The sequence below is a fragment of the Lactuca sativa genome, chromosome 8 (assembly GCF_002870075.4).
Source record: "Lactuca sativa cultivar Salinas chromosome 8, Lsat_Salinas_v11, whole genome shotgun sequence".
Taxonomy (NCBI): Eukaryota; Viridiplantae; Streptophyta; class Magnoliopsida; order Asterales; family Asteraceae; genus Lactuca; species Lactuca sativa.
Genome location: NC_056630.2, coordinates 125,109,153 through 125,132,296, shown reverse-complemented (window position 1 = coordinate 125,132,296; position 23,144 = coordinate 125,109,153). Strand labels below are relative to the sequence as shown.

Below are 23,144 nucleotides of genomic sequence, written 5' to 3'. Positions count from 1 at the left end.
TTGGGTTGTGATTAGAAGCATATGCATTGCATATTTTGTTGGTTTAACTTGAATAGTACAAATGCTTATTACCATTATATACTTATACTATAAGATATATGGAATAGTTTTGGTAGTTATGACTTAGGAATTTGATTATTGTCATTACCTAATTTCATTCCAAAGTTTATCTCCGGGTTTACTTACTAGACTTTCCAAACTTAATGATATAATTATGATATATTCTTAGATCAAGAACAAGAATCATAGATAGAATGGTAGCTTGGACTTTTAGAAAGCTACAATATATATAGACTTGGACTTTTAAAGAATAACAAAAATACTTTTAACCCAAGACTATAATATATCAAGACTCATTTTGAGAAGCAACAAATTACCCCACCCATTCGGATTAGACGCTAAAAACCACGTCACATCTTATTACTTTTGGAATTTCATACTTTTAAAATGAGATAACTAACTCAAAATATGCAACCATTTAAATATTCACCAAATAGAGGATAATTTGGTTTAATTTGTTTTAGTTTTTAGAAAAGGTTGAATCAATTTGTTAATAACCAAGAGGCAAGAGCCCAATAAGCCAACCAACAATACTGAGTTACTCGAGACTCGAGTTACCCAATGGCCCATAACCAACTAATTGGGGTTGGCCCAAATAGATAGAAGTATCCTCCTAGGGTTTAATTTCTGCGATACCTGTATATAACTCAGGGTTCTATCAATCGATTTTCTCGTACTCAAGCTCTCAGTTCCAGGTAACATTTAAAGTAAAGTTATGTTTTTGTTGTAACTCTGGTTGGAAATGGGGTTGCAGATGATGAAAAAAATTCATAATATTTGGGCTGATTTAAACCATGAGGCTCCAAATCGAGCTTTTTAAAACTGATGCGTTCCCCTTCCACCACAGTAATCTATTATTCCTACTGATTAATGGTTTTCTTTCCTTCATGTGATTTACATCCCTGTAAGTCGGTTTATGTTTCTATAACCATATCAGCGTTTTCTTAATTGTATACTCGATTTATATGTTAGAATTTAAGTTCAACATTTGTTTTTCTAGAGGAATGAGGGTTGCAGATGATGAAAAAACTTGATATTATTTGGGCTGATTTAAACCATGAGGCTCCAAAATCGAGCTTTTTAAAACTGATGTTACCCCTTTTCATCATCTATCATGCTATCTATGGCTGCTGATTAGTTTTTAGTGGTTCGATTTTTAGCCAGGAGGCAAAAAACAGTGATTTTAGTAGGCAGAAACTGATGATTTGGATTTAGTTTTGATGACATAAATCAAGAAACATTAACTATGATCTTATGGTATATTTATAGTCATGTACAAGAGGTTTGTGCAAAAATGTTGATTACATAGAATTTATAAAATATTTGTTCCTCAACGAACAAAAAATATGGTTTGAGGCGAGATCGTTGATGCTGATGGTCTTATGTTCCGAACAATAAACGTTCGTTGACTTGAGTTTTTGAAGTTGGATTCGTCTATCAGAAAATTAACCTTAAACACCATTTCACTTTGAATCATCACCCTACACGGAAGAAATTACGAATGATTAAGGTTTCACGAATTGAAGGCAACTCTTACTAATAGATTTGGTGATGTCAAAAAATGACAGTAGGGTAACAATCTAAAAACATCAATCAAAAAACATCATTAAGGGCGAATATGATGTCATTGGATATATCATGTCTAACAAGTAACAAGTGAAAAAAGATAGTGATTGTATGGTCAACATCTGAAAAGATGGTGATTGCATTTCTCTCTCTGACGCTCTCTCTATCTCTCTCTAGATGGAGGAGTCGATGAACACCGTCTCCTTATGTTTAAGATATAGTTAACAAAGAAACAAAAGGTTTCACTTGTTGCATCACTTTGGTTTAAGGCAGAGAATTTGGATAGGATGTACTTAGGATATCTCTCTTGTTCATTGTTTTGGTTTTCTTCTTGTTCCTTGCTTAAGCAGCCAACAACCACCCACCACAGTTGCTAGTGGAGGTGGCTGTTGGTGTTCATTCCACTGCCACCACAGACCATTGGAGGGTGGCTGTGGGATGTGGTTCCTCTCCAACAGTTTTCATGGTTTACCTACTTGTAATTTCTTGTACTTTTTTTCACTTTTAACCCACTTAATGAAACACTTATTTCATGACTTAAATCATCTCTAATAAGTCATTTTGAAGCTTGTTAAAATTGGCCTCCATATGGTCTTAATTAGTGGCTTAATAAGCCTTTAGTAGTTAGGAAAAAGGATACAATGTTTGTTGTAATCATAGGAACCAACTCTTTAAATTGGATGTACAATAATAAACTAAAGTTTGGTAATTCAACCCAGAAAATTTAATTTTATTGGGTATTGTTTTGGTGGCATGATTGAGTGGTATGGTGGGATCAGATGCCACCTCATCGACAAACGAATCAAAATTTATTATCTGTTGATATAAATCATCCAAATTTTACCTAATAGATAAGGCGATTGTTGATATTTGGTTTATTCTGAATATCTATCATGGAGACCTTGTAAAAGATTGGAAATCTTTCAATCAAAAATTCAAAGAAAGTTTATATTATAATGGTCTACTAATGTCAATGGATTGGGTCTTCTATTTCATTGGCATAGCTGCTAGCCCTGTCGAAAATATCAGATATTCGAATCACCTGCTTGATTTTTTTTGGGTATCGGGGTAAATTGGGTATCGGGTAAAGTTTTCCGGGTAATCGGGTTATCCGATTTTTTTCGGGTCGGGTAAAGGGTATATTTTTTGGGTTCGGGTATACCCGAATTATCCGAATTACACAAATTATTTTAATAATTATTTTTTTTAGAGCTTGTACTATATAACAGATATTTGATCACGCTTAAATTAACTATCATTATTGTAAAACATAAATATATTTATTATGACAATACGACACTAATAATATTAAAAGTAATTTTTATATATCATTATGTTCTTTAAAACTTAACCGTTTTCTAGATTATAGTTTTTATTACAACTAACAAACTCATTATCTTTACGAAATTTTAGAACATGACGAAACTTATGGACATTTATCTTAAATATTTTAAACTTTTAAATTAAGATCTTTAGGTATTTGTTTTTTTCACATCTTATTAGATTAGATTAAGTTGTTAAAAAATTACTTGATATCTCATGTATCATTGACTAGAAAATCTCAATGTTCAAAGCTTGAGTAACTTCGTTTGTCTCGTTTGTTTATAAAACAACACTAATAAAGTACGACGTATTTATTTCATTAAATTTATTTGTAGGTGAAATTAAAAAAAAAAACCATATATTTCAGGTAATACCCAAATTACTCAAACCCGACCCGATACCTGAATTACCCGAATTTAGTTTGGGTAGGGTAACAGATAATTTTTCTAACTTGAAAAACCCTATTACCCGATCCGAATTACCCGAAACTCGAAAAAATTACCCGTTCAACACCCCTAATAGCCGCCAACGACTAACTAATTGTGGAAAGTCCTTTATGTAATCTACATATACATACTCGCGAGAATCTCAGAGTTAAATTGAGATTGGATAGATAATTTAATTTTTATAGAAAAAGTGAATATATATATATATATATATATATATATATATATATATAGGTTTAAAATCTAAGAATAGCCCCATATTATAGGTTTAACCTTATGGAATTAATTGATTAATATATATATATATATATATATATATATATATATATATATATATATATATATATATATATATATATATATAATATGGGGTTATTCTTAGATTTTAATACTTAAAAGACAAAAGTTTATAATTAGTCTTATGTTTGTATATATAACTATTAATTTATGATTTTGACATATATAATTTCTTTAAAAATATTTCTACATGAATTATTGGATCGGAGTATTCCCGAGTTCTCGCGACTTGATAACCGGCCGAACAGGTACCGAGTAAAGAGTTCTACAACCTTTCAGGGACCATAATTGTAATTTTAGTTAAAACCAAATTTAAATGATCCGTGTTTGAATGCTCCTCTTGACCTGTTTTTTTGAAAAAAAAGGTGTAGCCATTGATAAAGCTTAAAGCTTCAATCTCCTTTTTTTTTTACACCATTTAATTATTTGTAAGTTATTTCTCCATTTACTGTTAAATACTTCCACTAATCAAATGCTCTGTGAACGTTCGTGAGAAGAGCCACACCACCACACGCCTACGAGGCTTGAGACGGTGTTTACGCGTCATCAGGTGCGTCAGCTCGTATTCCACACGTAGAAAATGCCTCCACACTGGATGACCTTAGAAATACCCTTGAATTATTGTTAATGTCCTATACTTGCTACTTAGGCTCAAAAGGTTATCAAATCTAGAGGGTGTTTGGGATGACTTTTAAAACAACTTCTAACTTTTAACTTTTTCAAAAAGTTAGAAAAAATACAAAAGATGTTTGGGTATTAAAAAAGATCTTTTAAAATGACTTTTTGTATAGAAGGAAAAGAGAGTGTTTCAAAAGTCACAAAATTCTATCTTTTTGTGACTTTTGGGACTTTTTAACTTGAAAAGTTAGCTTTTACTTTAAAAGCAAATACAAACACTTTTTTAAGATTTTCTTTTGACAAAAGTCACTAGCCAAAAAGTCCTTTTACAAAAAGGACTTTTAACCTTGAAAAGTTTTCCCAAACACCCTCCTATTCAACTCGTTGTCACATTAATTTTTTTGTCTATTTTTTCTATCTTTCCAACCTACAACATATGTAAATGATATATTTGTCAAAAAACAAAATAACTAAAAAAACATATTACAAACAACAAACGAAAATTAAAGAAATACTTAAATTCTAAAAACATGTAATGTCCGGTTCCTGAAATATATTTAATTAAAAATTTATTCACTTTTGTATAGAAACTTGACGAGTTGGAGGCCCCAAACCCGTCGAGTAGGAATGGAGTTGGACGCGGGTTGTGAAGTATACTCAACGAGTTGAGAGTCTCAACTCGACGAGTAGGACTGACATAATGAAACCCTAATTTTTAGGGTTTTGCACCATATTTAAACAACTTAACCTCCATAGGTTCACCTCATTTACAGCCTCCAAGTCCCTAACCCTAAATCTCGAAACCCTAATGCATTATGTGAGTTTTGTGAGCCATCATTGAGAGAGTTTTGTGTGTTTAAAGCTTGTGGAAGAAGAAGACGCTTGAGGACTCAAGAAAGAGTTTGTAGATCCATAAACTTCACCCCATCCTTGTCACTTTTTGGTAAGCAAGTCTTAAACTTTCCAAATGATTGCTTAGATCTCTTTCTTAACACTTTTATTGGGTTTTTGGTCCAAATATCTCTTTTTTAATACCCTTGCAGATCTAGGGTCTTGAAGGGCTTTCATTGCATAAAGGTGCAAACTTTATGACCATAGAAGCTCCATACAACCTTTAGACTACCATTTTGGCCTTTTAAGCTCCAAAGGGCCATGCATGAAGAGAAAGTTGAAGGCTTTACTTGTTCATCTAGCCTCTAGGGTCCAGATCTCTGTTTGTACACCCTATCTTGAAGTATTGATGGCTTTTGGATCAAGATTTAATCTTTTAGAGTTAGGGTTTGAGCTAAATATCTTGGAGAAGGGTATTAACGGGTAAAGTTGGAAACTTTACCCTTCTAAGGACATTTTCAATCGATATCTAAAATATGGGACTTAGATTCGAAGAATAATGGCTTAATACATTAAGAAAGCTTAACAGACTGAAGAACTCGACGAGTTCATAAAGGAACTCGACGAGTTGGGTCGAAATCTCCCGATTCTGTAAAAGGAAGAACTCAACGAGTTCAATGATGACTCTACGAGTTGATTGGAGAAGTCCCGATTCTGTTGATAGGAGGAACTCGACGAGTTGGATCGCGATTTCAAGGTTTTATGATTTATGGAACTCGGCGAGTTGATGGACCAACTCGACGAGTTGAGTCAATCTAGATATTGACTTTGACTTTGACCAAAGTTGACCCTTAAGGGGTTATGAGTATGAAAAGGGTAATTAAGGGGAATATTTTATATATAGGAGTTTGAGTGGGGTTGATTTCAGAGTCGAGGACAATTCAACTACTTCACAACATCTGAGGTGAGTTACTTTCCAGTAGAAGTGGGTCGAAGGCACCAATGCCGACCCACTAATAATTGATTATAATTGGGATGATTGTCTTCGTGATAATTGTCTAGTATGTCATTATCTGTTATGCTTTATGTGCTAGTATGCGATAATATTATGTGATACTGGTAGAAGGGGTAGGTTAGACCCCGTAGTCGGTTGAGATAAACAGGAGGGTAGGTCGGACACTCAAATATGTCTGACAATATGTTTATGCTATGTATTATGTGGTAGTGATAGGGGTGAAATAGTCCCCGTAACCGGTTGAGATAAACCGGAGGGTAGGTCGGGCGCCCATATATGCTTGGCAGGGTAGGTCGAGCACCCATATATGACAGGGTATGTCGAGCACCCATATATGCTTGACAGGGTAGGTCGGGCACCCAGATATGCTTGATATGGTAGGTCGGGCACCCATATATGCTTGACATGGTAGGCCGGGCACCCATATATGTCTGGCAGTATGTGATTATGTGATATGATGGGGGAACTCACTAAACTTTGTGCTTACAGTTTCAGTTTTGGTTTTAGGTACTCCTCTTTGAAGGGAAAGGAGTCGGCATGATCGCAACGCATCACACTATATTTTTCCGCACATGAGATCTCTGGGAGTTATACTCCGATATTGTTTTACCATGACATATTTTGACTATTAATACATTGGTTTTTATATGAGTTGATATTATGGATGTTTTAAGACAAATGGTTTTATAGTTATTAAATTAAAAATGAAATTTTTGGTCTTAAATTTTGGGATGTTACAAAACAGAATGATGGTTTTTTGAAATATTTCATGCAGTCTCATAACGAAAAATATTTAATGTTCTCGTGTTCGCGATACTCATTTTTTGTTGCGTTTAAAAAGTCTTCATCAGAAACTCTAGACTCCCAAGTATTCATCCTTTTTGGAAGAAAGAAATGTGTGGTTTTGAAATGTTTGAAAGTGGTATTTATAATAGGAAATTTTATTTTAATAAAATAATAAAGAAAAAAAATTCTAAATTTTGTCCGTTGGAGAGAAGAAATCACGGGTTCCGACGGTACCGCCTTCCCAAAACCACTGACCAGTTGCTACTCCCCACTTTGTCGACCCTTATGGAAGAAAATGGAAAGAAAATTTCTTCTCTTGCTTCGTAGTTTTATACACAACATAACTTAAGCTTTTCTTTTGCAAAAATAACAAAAAACATGTTTGAAAATTGAACTAAATGAAAATAATCGATTAAATCAATTATCAGATTAAATTAAATGAAAATAATCAATTTGAAAATTTTAAACTTAATTAAATTAAATTCCTATAGAGATAAATAGTTTCAACCCACCTATCTTTTACATATATAGATTTATACATAAAACTGTAAAAGAATAGTAAAACTCTAAATTTAAAGTGTTTCTATTCAATTTTTCTTGGTTTTGTATATATGGGTTTGTTTAACTAGTTTTAATATCGTGTTTATGTAATTTAAGAATCGTTAATTATATTAGTAGGTGTGAGACCCATGTATTACATGGGTTTATTTAAAAAAAATAAATATGAAATTTTAACAATTTGAGAAGTTTGAATTTATAAGAAAAATGAGAAAAAAATTTTAATTATTAAAATTAATGACGCTTTAATACATTGAATATATTACATATATAAATCATTTATAATAAATACCTTACATATATATTACGTTACATATTAAATGTGGAATTTTAATTTAATAAAATGAAAAATACAATAAAATAACAAGTGGAAAATAGAAAATTCAAAAATTCTAGAAAATGTCATGTGTCAAAATGAAGGAGAAAATGACATGTGACAAAAAAAACCTTAATTTATTAAGGAGGATTATAATTTAAATGTGATTAAATTTTAAAATATTAGTAATACTTTTTAATAATATATAACCTGATAACATATTTCATAAAATGTCAAATTGAGATAAACCCATATATTACAAAAATTCAAATTGGCATCAATTAACTTTAAATGCATATGTAATATTTCTTCAAATATATGTAAAATATTTTTCTATAAACAAATATCTAAAATAGTGTGTAATATTTCTATATAAATTCAAACTGGCATAAAAACTTTTGTAACTGATTATATTTATTTAATAATATAAAATTTAATGTTATTGTAACAAAATGGTTTTAGACAAATTTGTAAAACATTATAATTTGAAGGGGTATTAATAAAAATAAAATAACTTAATATTTTAGGAATACTCTTTTTGGTTTTGAAAAAAGAATAGGTTGGAGATGAATCATTCTAAACTTTATTTTATTATTTAAAATAGAAATTGGTTAGAAATACTCTAAAGGATAGGAGTCGACCTTTTCAAAATATGAAGTCGAGAGATGACTTGCTCTAAATGTTGATGGAATGGAGCAGGGTTGAAAACAAGTTGCCTTTGGTATCGACGGTGCCACCGGGAACACCATTACGTAAAAGCTGTAACTACCAAATTTGAGCCAATTGTAGTTTAAAGGAGCCGATGATCCCTCTCTCTTTTCTCTCATCTCTACATGTACCATGAGCTTGCATACTTGTACCTAATTGTGTGGGATGGGAGGGTCCTATTTTCCACATGAGAGGAAAGAATTGTGTAAATGTGGACTTATCTTAACCACATTCTGGACTTGGGATATTAACTTTCATGGTTTAAATAAAAGTGAAGGGATTTAGAATGTCAAGTATTGGTTAAATTAGAAAATAAAAAATTGATGGACCATTTTTGATAAATCACGTAAATTTCTCTAAACACCCAAACCCTTCATCGAAATGAAAGGACGAGAGCTAGAAATTGAGTGGTTATTGGGTAAACCTAAGTTGAGAGTGAGATCTAACACAAAATCACTGAATTATTGTAATTTTTAAATGTTGAACTGATAAGAATTCATTGCCAAAATTAAGTTATAAAGCTTTGATGGGTAAATTTTGAAACCCTAGCTTCATTAATTGTCCATGGATTGACTGGAATTTGATTTTGATCATTTAATTAGGTTAGTAGTGTGAATTGGATGTAGGTTTTATAGTTCTAAATCCAAAGTATGGTAGTGACTATTGAATCCATCAAAGGGGTTAAAACTAAAAGTGAGTTTATGGTTTATCCCTTCATATATGGGCTGGATATGTAACTATCTGGTCCACATCATAAAGGCAACATAAATGTTTATCGGTTTAAATCCTTTTCCAGAATTATGAAATGACATTCTCTAAAAAAGATGCAAAAAAAAAAAGGAATAAATTGGGCGGGGTGAAATTTGGTGAAAAATGATAAGACGTGAATAGCTTTTTGTACGACTTTGTACGTGACTCACAATATTCCATTACCATTAGACATTAGTATACCATCAGCAGCTATATACCTAAAAACATAGCCTCCGCCACCTCCAAATTTTTACTCTCTTCCTCCCCATCCCCATCCCCATCCCATGCATTATTCATTCCCTCTCTAAAAGGTAAAAAAAAGTAAAAACTAATCTCTATATTCCATAATCCATCCTATACCCTCCCAACCGGCGACGGCGGTGGTTTGGAAGCATATTTTCCGGCGACTACTTCCACTTTGTCATCAATTCCGGTTAACATTCTTGACAATTCCGGAACTGAATTCACCTGAAAGATATGAGTCAGCTTGTGACTACTTACAACCGCCACACACACCGAGAACGCTTGAAGCAAACTCATCGATTGATCGTATTCAACCGAATAAAGCCCATCCTCAAGTGACACCAAACTAAAACCACACTGCTTCTTCCGTCCTCCCTAAAACCAATTAACAAAATTCTATTTCTAAAAAATTCTATAACATACAATAACCAATTAAATTAGCAAGTATCAAGTACCTGGTAAGAAAGGTCCACCCGATTTGAATTATTTGAGCTACATGGAGATGGAGGAGGCTTGCCGATTTCATTCAGATGAGGACCTAAAACACGAAATTGACAACCGATGTCCCATCCACCACAGTCGCAAGCTCCACCCGATCTCCACCGGCTAATCAACGGAGAAGGCAATCCAAAGTTAGGTAAGCTGTGAACACCATCAGGAAGAACCACCACCGTGCTGTTGGACCTCCCAATATCTCCACCGCTTTCATCGCTTAAATTCTTAACAATTATACCCGCCAACTCCCTGTCCACCATGCAATCAAGCATTTTCTGATCCGCCTGAACAGAATCGGTGCTATACAACACCGACTCTCGCACCACGTACAGGTCTTTCTCCGCTCCACTAAACTCAGCATGATAAGAACTCGAAATCTTCATCTGTCCAACAATGGTGTACCCGAACCTGTAATTTTTCTCTTTTGAACCTTGATACATCATCCAACTTCCACTCTTCTTCTTGTTCTCGTGTACTGAATAGAACGCGTAGATCAAACTCGAATCATCTTTTCCAGATGGTAGTTTTTTAACAGCAGCAGCTAGAATGTCGCTACTGCTCTCAATAACAAGTTTGAAAAAAGGGATTCCGTTCTTCATTGTAAGCTGTAAAAGGGCCTGTACGTTTGACGATCTGTTGTACTGCTTCTTGCTATGAATCGATTCATTATCGTTTAAATCTAATTTTGGTTTCTGAACCTTATCTGAAAAATGAGCACCTCCTTTGAGCTTCAGCAAAGGATCTAGCAACCTCCTTAATGGACTAGACCTCGATGGAGTCGTAGCATTTCCCTTCTTCCATCTATGATCCTCGGATTCAAGATTAACCGGTCCAGATTTCACAGATATATAAGTTGGACTTAGCTGTGGAATTGATGAGCTTTCCTTGAAGCTAAAGCTTCTGGTCATCTTCCCGAGGCTACTAAAGCTAAACCTCCTCATCGGAGATGAATGTCTCCCTTTTGCACCACTCTGCTCATCTGTCGATGGAGTCAATGGTAAATCTACCTCAGGCTCTGCCACGGAATCGAGAGATAAAGGAAAAGGGCAAGAGTGAGGAACATCGGAATACGGGATTACTGAATCAAACTCCACCTCCGCAGGAGAAAATGAATCGGATACTCTGCTCTCATTTGCTTCAATCAGATGAACATCAGATGAAATCAAAACATCATCGCCATGATTAATATCAATATCCTTGGATTGAATTTTTGTTTCTGATTGTTTCCCTTTTTTAGCGTCGAGCTCCACCGACTGAGTTTGCATATCATCCAACATTTGTCCAGAAGTTTCAGGAATTTGCAGTTTTAGTACCTGGCCTCTAGGCCATCTAACACCTGGGGGAAGTCTTTCTGAAGAAGATGAATTTGGAGTGGTGTTTGATCTTTGTTGATCCCTCCGATGTGGATTCATCTTTTTCCTATTGTGATTATGAGAGGGTGATGATGTCTTCTTCATGTTATATCTTGGTGGAATGCGTTTTTCGTTTGATTTCCAGTTTTCTAAACGACCCCAGTCAAGAACACCAAAATTTAACGCTTTCCCTTGAATATTTTTTTCACCCTTTTCTTCACGTTGGAGATAACCAGGCAAATTTCTCATGTGTTTCACAAGGCTTTCATCTTTTTCTCCGGTATGAATATGATCTTCACTTGCATTTTGTCTAGGTTCATGACGTTGACCAACATACAACGGGTTTTCCAGTTTAGTGTAGTCTAATGATTTTCTGATCCTATTTGCTCGTAGAGTTACTGTTTTCTCATGTAGCCCTTTGGGCGTTTGTTGTTCTCGTGAATTCATCATAAGCCGTGCACTGTATCTGATGCTTTCATTCATTCATGGCAACTGGCAACAATGAACAAGATAGTGTTTCAGTAAATACATTGCATATACTCAAAATCTAATATCCATTATATGTGTTTGCATTTTACAAAAGGCATAATGTTATGAAGAATACTATCACTAAGTAATCTATTGCAAGCAAGCTCTGAAAATCCATATACCATAAAAAATTGTTGGATCTACTCGCCCAGTTGCATTCAGTAGAAGACAAGAAGAAAATGACAAGTGAAATCACACTAACAACCAAAATTACTATATGTTTATACAAGTAAAAACTTTAGGGAATACGTAAAGACAAACAGATAAGGCATCTTCTTCGCCACCATTAATAATCCTTCAAGTTGCAGCGAATACTTTAAAATAAATCTAACACGGATGGAAAGAACATGAAAAAGCTATGTGAACAAACGTTGCATTTATTGATACTTTTTTTGGCAAGCACGTTTGGAATTTTCTGAAGGCATCTGAATATAGTTCTACCGGAGATCGGATAGCAACGAGGTAGATCCTATTTGAAACGAATCTGGAAGCGAAAGCATGTGACGGAAATAAATCAATAATACGAATCCCCGATAAATCTTCAAGTTCATACACAAAAATCACAGATCCAAGGAATCAAATAGCTAAAAACGAAGAAATTCAAACATACATTATAACTATATATCTGATAAAATAGGAAAGGGGAAAAAATCAAACAGAAAGGAAAGGAGTACGCCGACGCAAACAAACAAATCAAGAAAAGGAACGGAGACAAATCAAAAATCACAAATCTAGAAGCTACCTTCATTCGAAGCTTCAAGAAACCTAGTTCTATTCAGTCGCATTACACGAATAAGCCAAGAAGAAAATAATTACACAATAAGAAAGGAAAGAGAAAAACAAAAATCAACGAAATCTTACTCTGCAGTAGACTAATGTCCATTTCAGGAATAACACGATATGATTATTTGTTGTCTCCAATGGCGGAAAACGAAAGCAATCGAGAAGGTAACGTTGAATGTGAGGAAGAAAACCCCGCGAAATCTGCACCACTGTGTGGGTGAGTGTGTGTGTTTCTGTGAAAGATGAGAGGAGGAGAGGGGGGTTTTCGCTTTCAATCGAACGGTTAAAAGGGGAATGAATGGGAATCGATAGTGGGGCCCAGACGTTGCGTGCTGGTGGGGCCCACAGGGCGAGGAGGTGACGTCATACGGGTTTCCCGTGAGCCAAGAATGAATGCAGTAGTCGGACTGTAGGGACGATGAGCAGGTGAGTGGGACGGAGGAGCAGCGACTTCAGATTTGTCTTCGTGTGCTCTCGCACCACCAAATTTCCAATCATATTGGTGGGTGGTAGGAGTAGAAAGAATTCTACTAACCAATCATCTCATGCCACGTTGCCTATTTCATACTCTATGGGAACAACATTTATACAGTGTTTGTTAGTCTTTTACATTTTATATTGGATTGTTAATATTTCTATATTTGTAGGAACGAATGCAAGGTTATACCATTAATTTTTAAAGTTACATATGTGGGTAAGTGTTTTAAAGTTACATACGTGAGAACGTGAGAGGAACAATAACATATAGAGTTTATTAGGCACGAAGCGTTTAAAAGCTTCTATCTTTTATTATTTGACAAAACGTTTTGTTTTGAATAGGAAGCCTCGTTAGACGCTACAAGCTTCTAAGTAACGTTTAACAAGACCTTACCTGCTACCCGCTACCAATTATTTTTATTGAACATGCTCGTAATATGCAACAAGAATATTTTACAAACATGATTGTTATATTATCAGATAAAATAAACATAGTAAAAAAGAGAAATCAAATATTCTTTTTTTAATCATTTTTCTATATTTTATTTAAATTTATCATATTTAATAAAATTAATAATTTTTTATTAGACTTGTGATATATATATATATATATATATATATATATATATATATATATATATATATATATATATATAATTTTTATAAAAAAAGACATCTAACGGGGTGTTTGGATAGGAAAAAAAGAAGGTGTTTATTACTTATTGTTTATTCCCACCATAATAAGCTAAGTTTAAGTGTTTGAATAAAATTCTTAAAAATCAATTTTTTGTGTTGGGAATAAGCTAAATAAGCTAATTTTAATAAGCATCTCCCCTTGCTTATTGTTTATTCCCACCACAAATAAGCTAATAAGCAATAAGTTAATAAGCTAATCCAAACACCTCTTAAATAACTTACATGAATTAATTGCAAACGTAGTAATTTACATGAAGTATATGATGAACAAAAGATAACAACCTAATAGAACGAACATCTCCATGTTATTTACTTGATTTGAATAAGTAAAATGGATCGAAAATGATTAATATTGGAAATTGAGTATGTAAACCATTTTTGTATTGTTTATTTTAAAATATTATCAATTTGATTTTTTATATTTTTGAAAATTGATCATCTTGTCTAGAAAGGATTATTCCAAGACCATTTTGGTTGATGTTATCCAACCCAACCCATTTTGATTGGTTTCCAAATACATACAATTACATAACCTATTTCAAAATGCATATATTTCAAAATATGAGATCTCAGACTCAATGGACAAAGAAGATATGACATATGATTCCAATGAGTTTGAGGTTTTATGGGCAAGTTCTTGACTCCTTTGCTTATACTTGTTTAGTTTTTTTATTAAAATTGTAAAATCGTTAGTTTGAAACATGAAGAACAAGTCCGTAATGTTATGTTAATTTTTAGAATGTGCCTAAATTAGATAGTTTTTTTGGTGTTAGTAAAACCAAAGTATTAGAGAAATAGTTTTTAGTGTCTTACGTTATCCCACATTAATTTTTCGTATTCCGAAACACATCGACAAGCTTTTAAACATGTATGGAATACAACAAACTAGTCCAGAATACGATGAACTAGTCCGTAATACGAATAACTAATTTGAAATGTTCACCGCAATGTGTTCCGGAACACCATATACAGTCTGAGATTATCTTGAAAGTAATTTTTTTCTTTGTTTTTTGCAGCATGACGACATTTTTTATGCTTCTCTTACAATATCTTGCAAATCTGTCATTGTTACTAAGCGAGGCTATAGAAATGCATGTTTTGGTAGATGGTAAGATATTCCTTCTGTGGAAAAAGGGGATCTTTTTCATTTACATTATGTATTCTGCAAAGAATTTGTGACAAACCCTCAAAGCCCAGTATAAGATATGCTTTTAGAGATCGACAAGTACGAGTTGATGTTTGGGAAGATGGAATTATGCCTTATCATCAGTTTCGAGTTTAGTGAATATTTATAGCCTCATGTTTCAGTCACGCCTTCCAATCACAATTATTGGTTTTCTAGGTTACATTAAAAAAATATTTTCACATCGGAATCCACATAAAACAATTTATGAGCACATGCAACCTAGAGATCTATGGCATTTTCTCATTATAGCAACATACTATGAAAAACAAATATAGTCTAGGTATAATAGAAAATACATTATTAGAAGACATGCATTTTAGTATATTCAAATATACTAACTTTTTTTTATATCAAATGGTTCATAGAAAGCAAACATTCAATAGTGTGAATGTCTCTAATGACTCACACCAATACCATATAACACTTGAAATTGACAGGAGATGTGAGATATTTATGAAATTATTATTTCATTATTCCCAAAGGCTTACGAACGAAATTGTGATGTCAATGGGTCATATTTATAGCTAGGGAATCTCCATATAAACCATGATTTGAATAATAAAATAATCAGATGTTATCTATTTAAGACATTTATTCTTATCAATTATATAAGGCTTTTAGAAACCCTAGAATCCATCCCAAAACCGTCCATATAATAGAAAATACATTATTAGAAGACATGCATTTTAGTATATTCAAATATACTAACTTTTTTTTATATCAAATGGTTCATAGAAAGCAAACATTCAATAGTGTGAATGTCTCTAATGACTCACACCAATACCATATAACACTTGAAATTGACAGGAGATGTGAGATATTTATGAAATTATTATTTCATTATTCCCAAAGGCTTACGAACGAAATTGTGATGTCAATGGGTCATATTTATAGCTAGGGAATCTCCATATAAACCATGATTTGAATAATAAAATAATCAGATGTTATCTATTTAAGACATTTATTCTTATCAATTATATAAGGCTTTTAGAAACCCTAGAATCCATCCCAAAACCGTCCATACCATGGATGGTTTAGAATTGCTTCTTTTGTTCAACTATTGAATAATTATAATTCATCCCTTTCACTTTTCATTAATTCTAATTAATTCCGGTTTGGAACTAGAACCAGTTTTCCTATATTATGACTTTTTACATTCTAAATTGAAGTATAAACACTAAATTACATGATAAAAAAGAATTAAGTAATTCCGACTTCATGTGAGTGAGTTATGCGCATTTTAAAAGCGGTACATATTCCAAAAAATAAAAAACAAAATGTTGAAACAGAAAATACGCAACATTAATATGCTATCTTCCGAGGCCTATAATTGATTCAATATCTAATCAAAATATGTGTTCGTACAGTCTAAAATGAAGTAAAAACACCAAATTACATGCTGGAAAAAAATAAGTAATTCCAACGTTATATGAATGAGTTATGCACATTTAAAAAAAACAAAAAAAAAGTGTTGAAATAGAAAAAACGCAGTATCAATATTCTTTCTTTTGGGGCATGTATCTGATTCAGTATCTAACCAAAATACAAAAATGAATTACAAACTCCAAATTACATGTTGGAAAAAAAAATTCCGACTTTATATGAACGAGTTATACGCATTTTAAAAAACGAGAAAAATGTTAAACCGGTTCCGCTTTTAAAACTGAGACCGGTTCCCATATAAATGGAGAACTAGTAACTGGACCTTATTACTAATTCTGGTTTCGGTTTCGGTTTCGGTTCCAGTTCCAGTTCTGGTGATTCTAATGCTCATCACTAATTCCAGATTAATTCTTAATAATAATTAATTAATTACAACTATTTCTAATTAATTTACTAATCATATAATAAATTAATAATAATTTTATTTTTCTCACTCCTAAAGTCAAATGATAACTATTTCTAGTTATTAGGGCAACTCAAAAACAACTTTCCTTTTATTCTATAAAGTTATACAAATTTAGTTATGATCTTGACCAATTTAGTTATGACCTTGGAAACTTATTTCAACATTTCCCCGTGTAGACAAGTCATCAACTACAATTGCTAATATAGACTTCGAATAACCAACATAGTGTGTTTTCCACATCCAATGTCGAACTATGATATAATCAAACGTTTTCCCTTAGATAAGTGACCAACTATTCATTCGGTCTACAAGATATCATCTGGACACTAGACATGGATACAAATCAATCTCATAGTCCAAGATTTTGTTTTCCAATTTCCGATTTATGATAACTAAATTGTAACAGCCAAAAAACCAAGATAAAATTTTTCATTTTAAAACAAGAGTTACAATCATCAAATTGTTCCAAAACCGTAACATAATAACAATGTAAAATTATCAGAGTACCATATCAAAAGGTGCAGAAAAATAGTAAGGAGATAATGATGTGCCATCAACCCATTAAGTGCTTAATACGTAAGCGTTTTTGTCCAAAATAGAGATCCAATTCACAAATGTTGTCCTTGACCATAAAGTTTCCAATTGTATTGCATGGCGCTAAAGTGCTTAACACCAAAAACCCCAACATCTTAAGCCATTAAGACAACCAAACTCATGCATGGGGAAGAACTAAAGGTTAAGAACACATTTTTGTCACTCTAAGCCTAGAAAACGTCCAAAAGGACAACCCATTTGCTTTATAGCTTGCCATGCACAAGAAGACCATATTTGGGGACAAAAATTCATAATATCATCATATACATAAGATCTAACGAGCTAATCACCAAGGTATTAACTTTATACCTTCTGGAGATTGAAGATGATGCAAGACTTCCATATCCAAGCTTGCTTCTAGCTTCTAAGCTTCACCACCACCTTCTTCTTCCTTTGAAACACACAAAAACACACTCTCAAGCTTCAAAATGCAACAATAGGGCTACGGTTTGCAAGGGACAACGTTTCAAGTGATGGGGGCTGGAAATGGGATGATGGAATTGGACTTAAGGTTCAATATGTAGGGTCCAAACCCTAAGGATTAGGGTTTATGTCCATTGACTCACCGAGTTCCTATACTCAGAAAATCCTCATATCACGACTCAACTCGCCGAGTCACCCCATGACTCATCGAGTTCATCAATCCCCGAGTCATAGCCTGTCTAACTCACTGAGTCACCACTCAACTCTCTGATCCTTATCATAACCAGCTGGGTTAGGGTTTTGCGACCCGACTCAATATTTGACAAGTACGCCCAGTGTACATGTGTACGCATGGCGTACTCCCCCAAGGCTTATTTACGAAAATGCTACTAGGGCTCTTTATGTACATTTTCTTGAGCTTAGGGACCAAAATGCAACATAATTAAATTATAGGGTTAAAATTAGAAGTACCTTATTATAGGGATGTTACACTATGGTCATTGATTTTTTTCTTCTAGTTGGTGAGTTTTTCTTGGCGTCGTCAGATTAGGGGATGTGCGGAGATGGATCAACTTAACAATCTCATTAAGTTGTTAAGCTCAGTTTCTTTGGGTGCTCAACATGATAAATGGGTTTGTACTTTTGATCCTTCAGATGAATTTTCTCTCAAGTTAACTAGGAGGCTTATTGATGATGAGCGGTTACCCGGGAGGAGGGAGGGGGGGACTACTAGGTGGAATAAATTTGTTTCGATAAAGATCAACATTTTATTGTGGCATGTTTTGTTGGATCAACTGTCAGTTAGATTGAAAATAGATGAGAGAGGTGTGGATTTGGACTCGACTCCTTGTCCTATTTGTTAGGATAATCTCGAGACTATTTCTCATATTTTTTTTCTAGTGTTTGTTAGTTGTTCAAATTTGGAATTGCGTGGCTAAATGGCTGACATTTAGATTTATCGGTTTTTAATTTAGTGGTGGATATGATGGATTGGATTGACGTCAGATCAATGGCAAGATTGGAAAGATTGATTATTGACTCCATCTTCATGGTTGTTATTTGGGTTTTTTGAACTTATTGGAATGCAATTTTATTTCGGCAATCTAAGTTTAAGAAGCAGTTTATTTTTTATAGTATTTTAGATAACTTTTTCAATGATTTTCTTATGAAACTCTAAGACTAGCACTTATTGGGTTGCATGGTTGCGAAATCCAATTTTACCTTTATATATATATATATATATATATATATATATATATATATATATATATATATATATATATATATATATATATATATATATATATATATATATATATATATATATATATATATATATGCTAGCTTCTAGCTATAGCTTTTTCTCGATTAGTTTTAATATAATGTTGCTAAAAAATAATAATAATAAAGGTTCAGAGATTACATTTAATGAACATGTAAAATAGATTAAAAAAACAAAAAATGGTTGGTAATCTTACCCAAAAAATAATCCACTGGCCGCTCCAAATAATAAAAATTAACATAGATGTTACTAGTTTAAACTTTAAAATTCCGTAGGAGTGGTTCAATTTCAACAGTGACTAGTCAACACATAAAAAGCTATCAGCTTTAAGACAAAAAGAAAACAATTTTTTTGGGTTTGCATAATTGCATACTAATGAAGCTGCGTGATTTCCTCGAACACTTTTTTGAAAATTTAAACAATAAATTGGCTTATATTTGGCATGATAAAGTGGATGTCACTTTGTCAAACAAACGTTCTGTTTCACACAAATTAAAATAAACAAAAAAGTGATTCGGTAAGGACAATATTATTTTTGTAAAAACATGTGATAAAGTCATGTGACAAAAAAGATCATGGTCACCGGATAAATTCTATTTTGACTTGTCAAGTCAAAGGTTAAATTGTCTAAAAACATTTTAAACTTTGAGTTTACATATTTACATATTTTATAATATTATCGGAAAAACTTCAATAAAGGAATAGCATAGTGAGCAGTATGATTTGGGAGTTGGTGACAGTTGGCCCAACTTATAGAGGTTCTTTGGTAACCTCTGAATAGTTTGATTCAGAGACAATCTTTGAATAGTTTAACCATTAAAAACGTTTGTGCGGTTTAAACATCTTAATGAATCAAAGGCATTATGTATCATAATGGTTTAGATAAAACCTTTATTATGAACCCCAAATAAAAATCTTATATGATGAAAAACTATCGGCTAATAAACTATTTAGGTAAGTTACATGAAATAACATGATCATAAAAATTCATATCTAATCACAGCATAACAAATTATTTTAAAAAACTATTCAAATGAAACGGATAATATTCCTTCATTAACTAATGAGAAGATGCTTCCATAACATGATACCAAACAATCACAAACTCAACAGTACAGGTAAAAGAAAATCTATGAGAAAAAAGTCTTGTTTGTTCGTTATTTGAATTCTAAATACAAGCTTATATATATATATATATATATATATATATATATATATATATATATATATATATATATATATATATATATATATAAAGAGAGAGACTTCAATTAAGAAAACAAAAATTGAAATGAAAGAATGAATACGGACCAATCATTTGGAATCTGCCGCTTAAGCGTTCTAGCATACCGGGAGGACGACCAGGAGCGGTCCTACAGTGGGGGCAATGGGGGCAATTGCCCCCACAACAAAAAAATTCATTAAAAAATAGTTTTTTTTTTTAAATTATATTTTAATCCTTCAAAATTATATATTTTTACTCATCAAAAAATTCACCCCCCTTAAAAAGTTATAAATTTTTTTTGCCCCCTCTTCGGAAAATTCTTGGGTCCGCCCCTGAGGACGACTATGAATACAAATAAGTATATACTTATTCATTTATGAATAAATATGTGTTTGTTCCCAAATGATTATTCATATATGAATATGACGGTTGGTGACAGTGACAATGGTGGCGACGGTTGCGGTGGCAAGGATGGTGGTAGCAGTGTTGGTGGACACGGTGGCGAAGGTGGTGGTGGACATGGTGGTGGTAGACATAGTGACGGAGGTGGGGGCGGAGGTGGCGAAGATGGCAGCGGCAGCAATGGCGGTCAGCGGACACATGAAAAGCATAAGGAGTTGTACAATTTTTTAAGAGTTGCACTACTAGAAAAAAGAAAAACTCATTTTCAAATACAATTTCCGTCGCAAAATCTGCCACTAAAAAGGTTACACCTATATGTTTACATTAAATTTATACTTATTAGGATTTAATTTGAAGAATTTCCAACAGATTTCTAATGGATTGGTGACGGATTTTGACGAATTTACATTAAATTTTTGCACTTAACTATAAAATTTAAAGGGTTGTTCGTACCATCCCGGAACACCATGTAGCTCCGCCCTTGAGTGGCAGTGGGTAGGTTGCGGTGGAGAGGGGAGGTGGTGAATTTATATATAAATATATGTAAATTTATATTCATTTCCTCATCATGGTCGTGCCGGTATGACGGAAGGTTTTGCAGCAAGATATGAATGAGTTGTTTGACATTAATTCTCCTATTGTGAACGTTTTTTTCAATCGAAATCTATATAGGATGTTGAATAATAAGGTTTGTACTCTAACAAAATAAAAAGTACTAATTATTACGATGATATATACATATATTTGTCCAAAATCATGAACCTGACAATTTTATCAAAGAGTAATCTTATGTCTTTAAATAAATAAGCAACAAACTTACAAACATCATGTTTTACGTAACATACACGAAAACATTACATGAAAGGCTGCTTTCTTATGGTTTTGATAGATAAAAAGAGTGTATTTAGATCATCACTTTTTATGTGCAACCATCTTTATTTCCGTGAGTGCAAACTCGACATGGAAATGATAATTGATCGAAAATCATGCCAACTTTTACGTAAACATCACAAACCACAACTATCAACTAACTATTAAATTTTAATAAATAACAAGAAACAACGATTTATATATACAACTTTTCAATATATAACATATTGGAGTTGATCTAACTTGTAAAAAAAATTGTTAATCAGCATTCTCTCCCATTATAAACACAGCCCAAATCCCAAAAACACTTGAAACCTTCTCCATATAAATTGATGTTTCATGATCATGGCAAAGATGATCATGCATAACGACACCATGGATGGCAATGACATGGTGATGATGCACATGAGTTTCTTCTGGAGCAAAGATGTTGTGATGTTAATCAATGGGTGGCCGAATGGGAAATTAGGTATGTACATACTGGCTTTAGCATGTGTTCTTGTCCTCACCATTGTTGTCGAGTTTCTGTCAGTTTTTCCAGTCGTCAAGCTGCAGGGAAGTAGTCCCTTCATTGGTGGATTGATTCATGCTACGTTTTATGGACTACGAATGGCTCTTGTTTATCTAATTATGTTGTGTGTGATGTCGTACAATGTTGGCGTTTTTGTTTTTGTGGTGGCTGGACATGTTATTGGGTGTTTTTTAGTCAAATATCGGATGATTTCGAGGGCGGCTTCTAAATCTAGAATGGAATTGGATCATGTGTAATGGTTATATATGGTGTTTGAATTTTTGTGCATTTGATCAAAACTTTCACTTCGAATTAGAAAGAAATGTACAATTTTTAATGCAAAACATACAAGTTACTATAGCACTCTTGGCCAAAGGTAATCTGCCCGAAATAACAACAAATGTGTTTCATAAAGAAAAAACGAACATATCAACGCCATATGAACTCTACATAGATGCAGTAGCATTTAACTACCCCGAGATTAATGATCTAATTAAAAAAAGTTTAGTGACTTACTGAATGCAATTAAATCATAGTAGTAACTAAAAATGCAAAACAATAGTAGTTGATTGGTATATATTATATAGTGACATTAATTCTAGATTTTTTTTTAACAATTTAAACAACAATATTCCAATTTGTTTTACGAATTTATGCATAAAATCAATTTCTTACATTAACTTTGAGTCTTATGTTAGAAAACCAAAGTATGTCTGAGTTTTGTGTCACATATTACATGGATGATATTTTTAAGGGGAATTTTTGGGATATTTACAGATATAACCTTTACGAATGAAGAAATCAATAATATTAATATCAATTAATTTTTGAAGTGTTTTGAAAAAAAAATCATTTTGTCTAAAATGGGTCATTTCAGTCCTATGAATATATACTGTGTATTTTTTACTCATTCGCATCAAAAAATATTTAAAAAGCGTTTTGCTTATGTTCGAA

The 23,144-nt window shown here is 32.9% G+C and overlaps 2 protein-coding genes, 1 long non-coding RNA gene and 2 other non-coding genes across 5 annotated transcripts; 4 read left to right on the top strand and 1 right to left on the bottom strand.

The window, feature by feature from the left end:
• Nucleotides 1-695: 695 nt before the first annotated feature.
• On the top strand, nt 696-6,804 carry LOC122195658 (uncharacterized). The gene is made up of 2 exons (XR_006186134.2): nt 696-755; nt 6,664-6,804. It is a non-coding gene; the product is annotated as an uncharacterized LOC122195658 (long non-coding RNA).
• LOC111887126 (small nucleolar RNA SNORD36) lies at nt 809-892 on the top strand. Its single transcript, XR_002848679.1, has one exon. It is a non-coding gene; the product is annotated as a small nucleolar RNA SNORD36 (small nucleolar RNA).
• LOC111887127 (small nucleolar RNA SNORD36) lies at nt 1,072-1,156 on the top strand. The gene has a single exon (XR_002848680.1). It is a non-coding gene; the product is annotated as a small nucleolar RNA SNORD36 (small nucleolar RNA).
• Nucleotides 6,805-9,386: 2,582 nt separating the features above from the next.
• LOC111887117 (uncharacterized) lies at nt 9,387-12,945 on the bottom strand. The gene is made up of 3 exons (XM_023883286.3): nt 12,754-12,945; nt 9,973-11,856; nt 9,387-9,892 (listed from the first exon to the last, which is right to left on the bottom strand). Exons 2-3 carry the CDS (start codon nt 11,845-11,847, stop codon nt 9,629-9,631), a joined length of 2,139 nt encoding a protein of 712 aa, XP_023739054.1. The 5' UTR covers nt 11,848-11,856; nt 12,754-12,945; the 3' UTR covers nt 9,387-9,628.
• Nucleotides 12,946-22,024: 9,079 nt separating this feature from the next.
• On the top strand, nt 22,025-22,447 carry LOC111887123 (copper transporter 6). Its single transcript, XM_023883292.1, has one exon. The coding sequence runs from the start codon at nt 22,025-22,027 to the stop codon at nt 22,445-22,447; it is 423 nt and encodes a 140-aa protein (XP_023739060.1).
• Nucleotides 22,448-23,144: the final 697 nt, after the last annotated feature.

Bases quoted from the DNA above. Each gene is read 5' to 3' on its own strand.
- LOC111887117 (XM_023883286.3), bottom strand. From the start codon at position 11,847: ATGAATGAAAGCATCAGATACAGTGCACGGCTTATGATGAATTCACGA. The intron at 9,893-9,972 runs GTACTTGATACT...AATTGGTTTTAG, and splicing joins GGGTGGACCTTTCTTACCAG to GGAGGACGGAAGAAGCAGTG.
- LOC111887123 (XM_023883292.1), top strand. From the start codon at position 22,025: ATGGCAAAGATGATCATGCATAACGACACCATGGATGGCAATGACATG.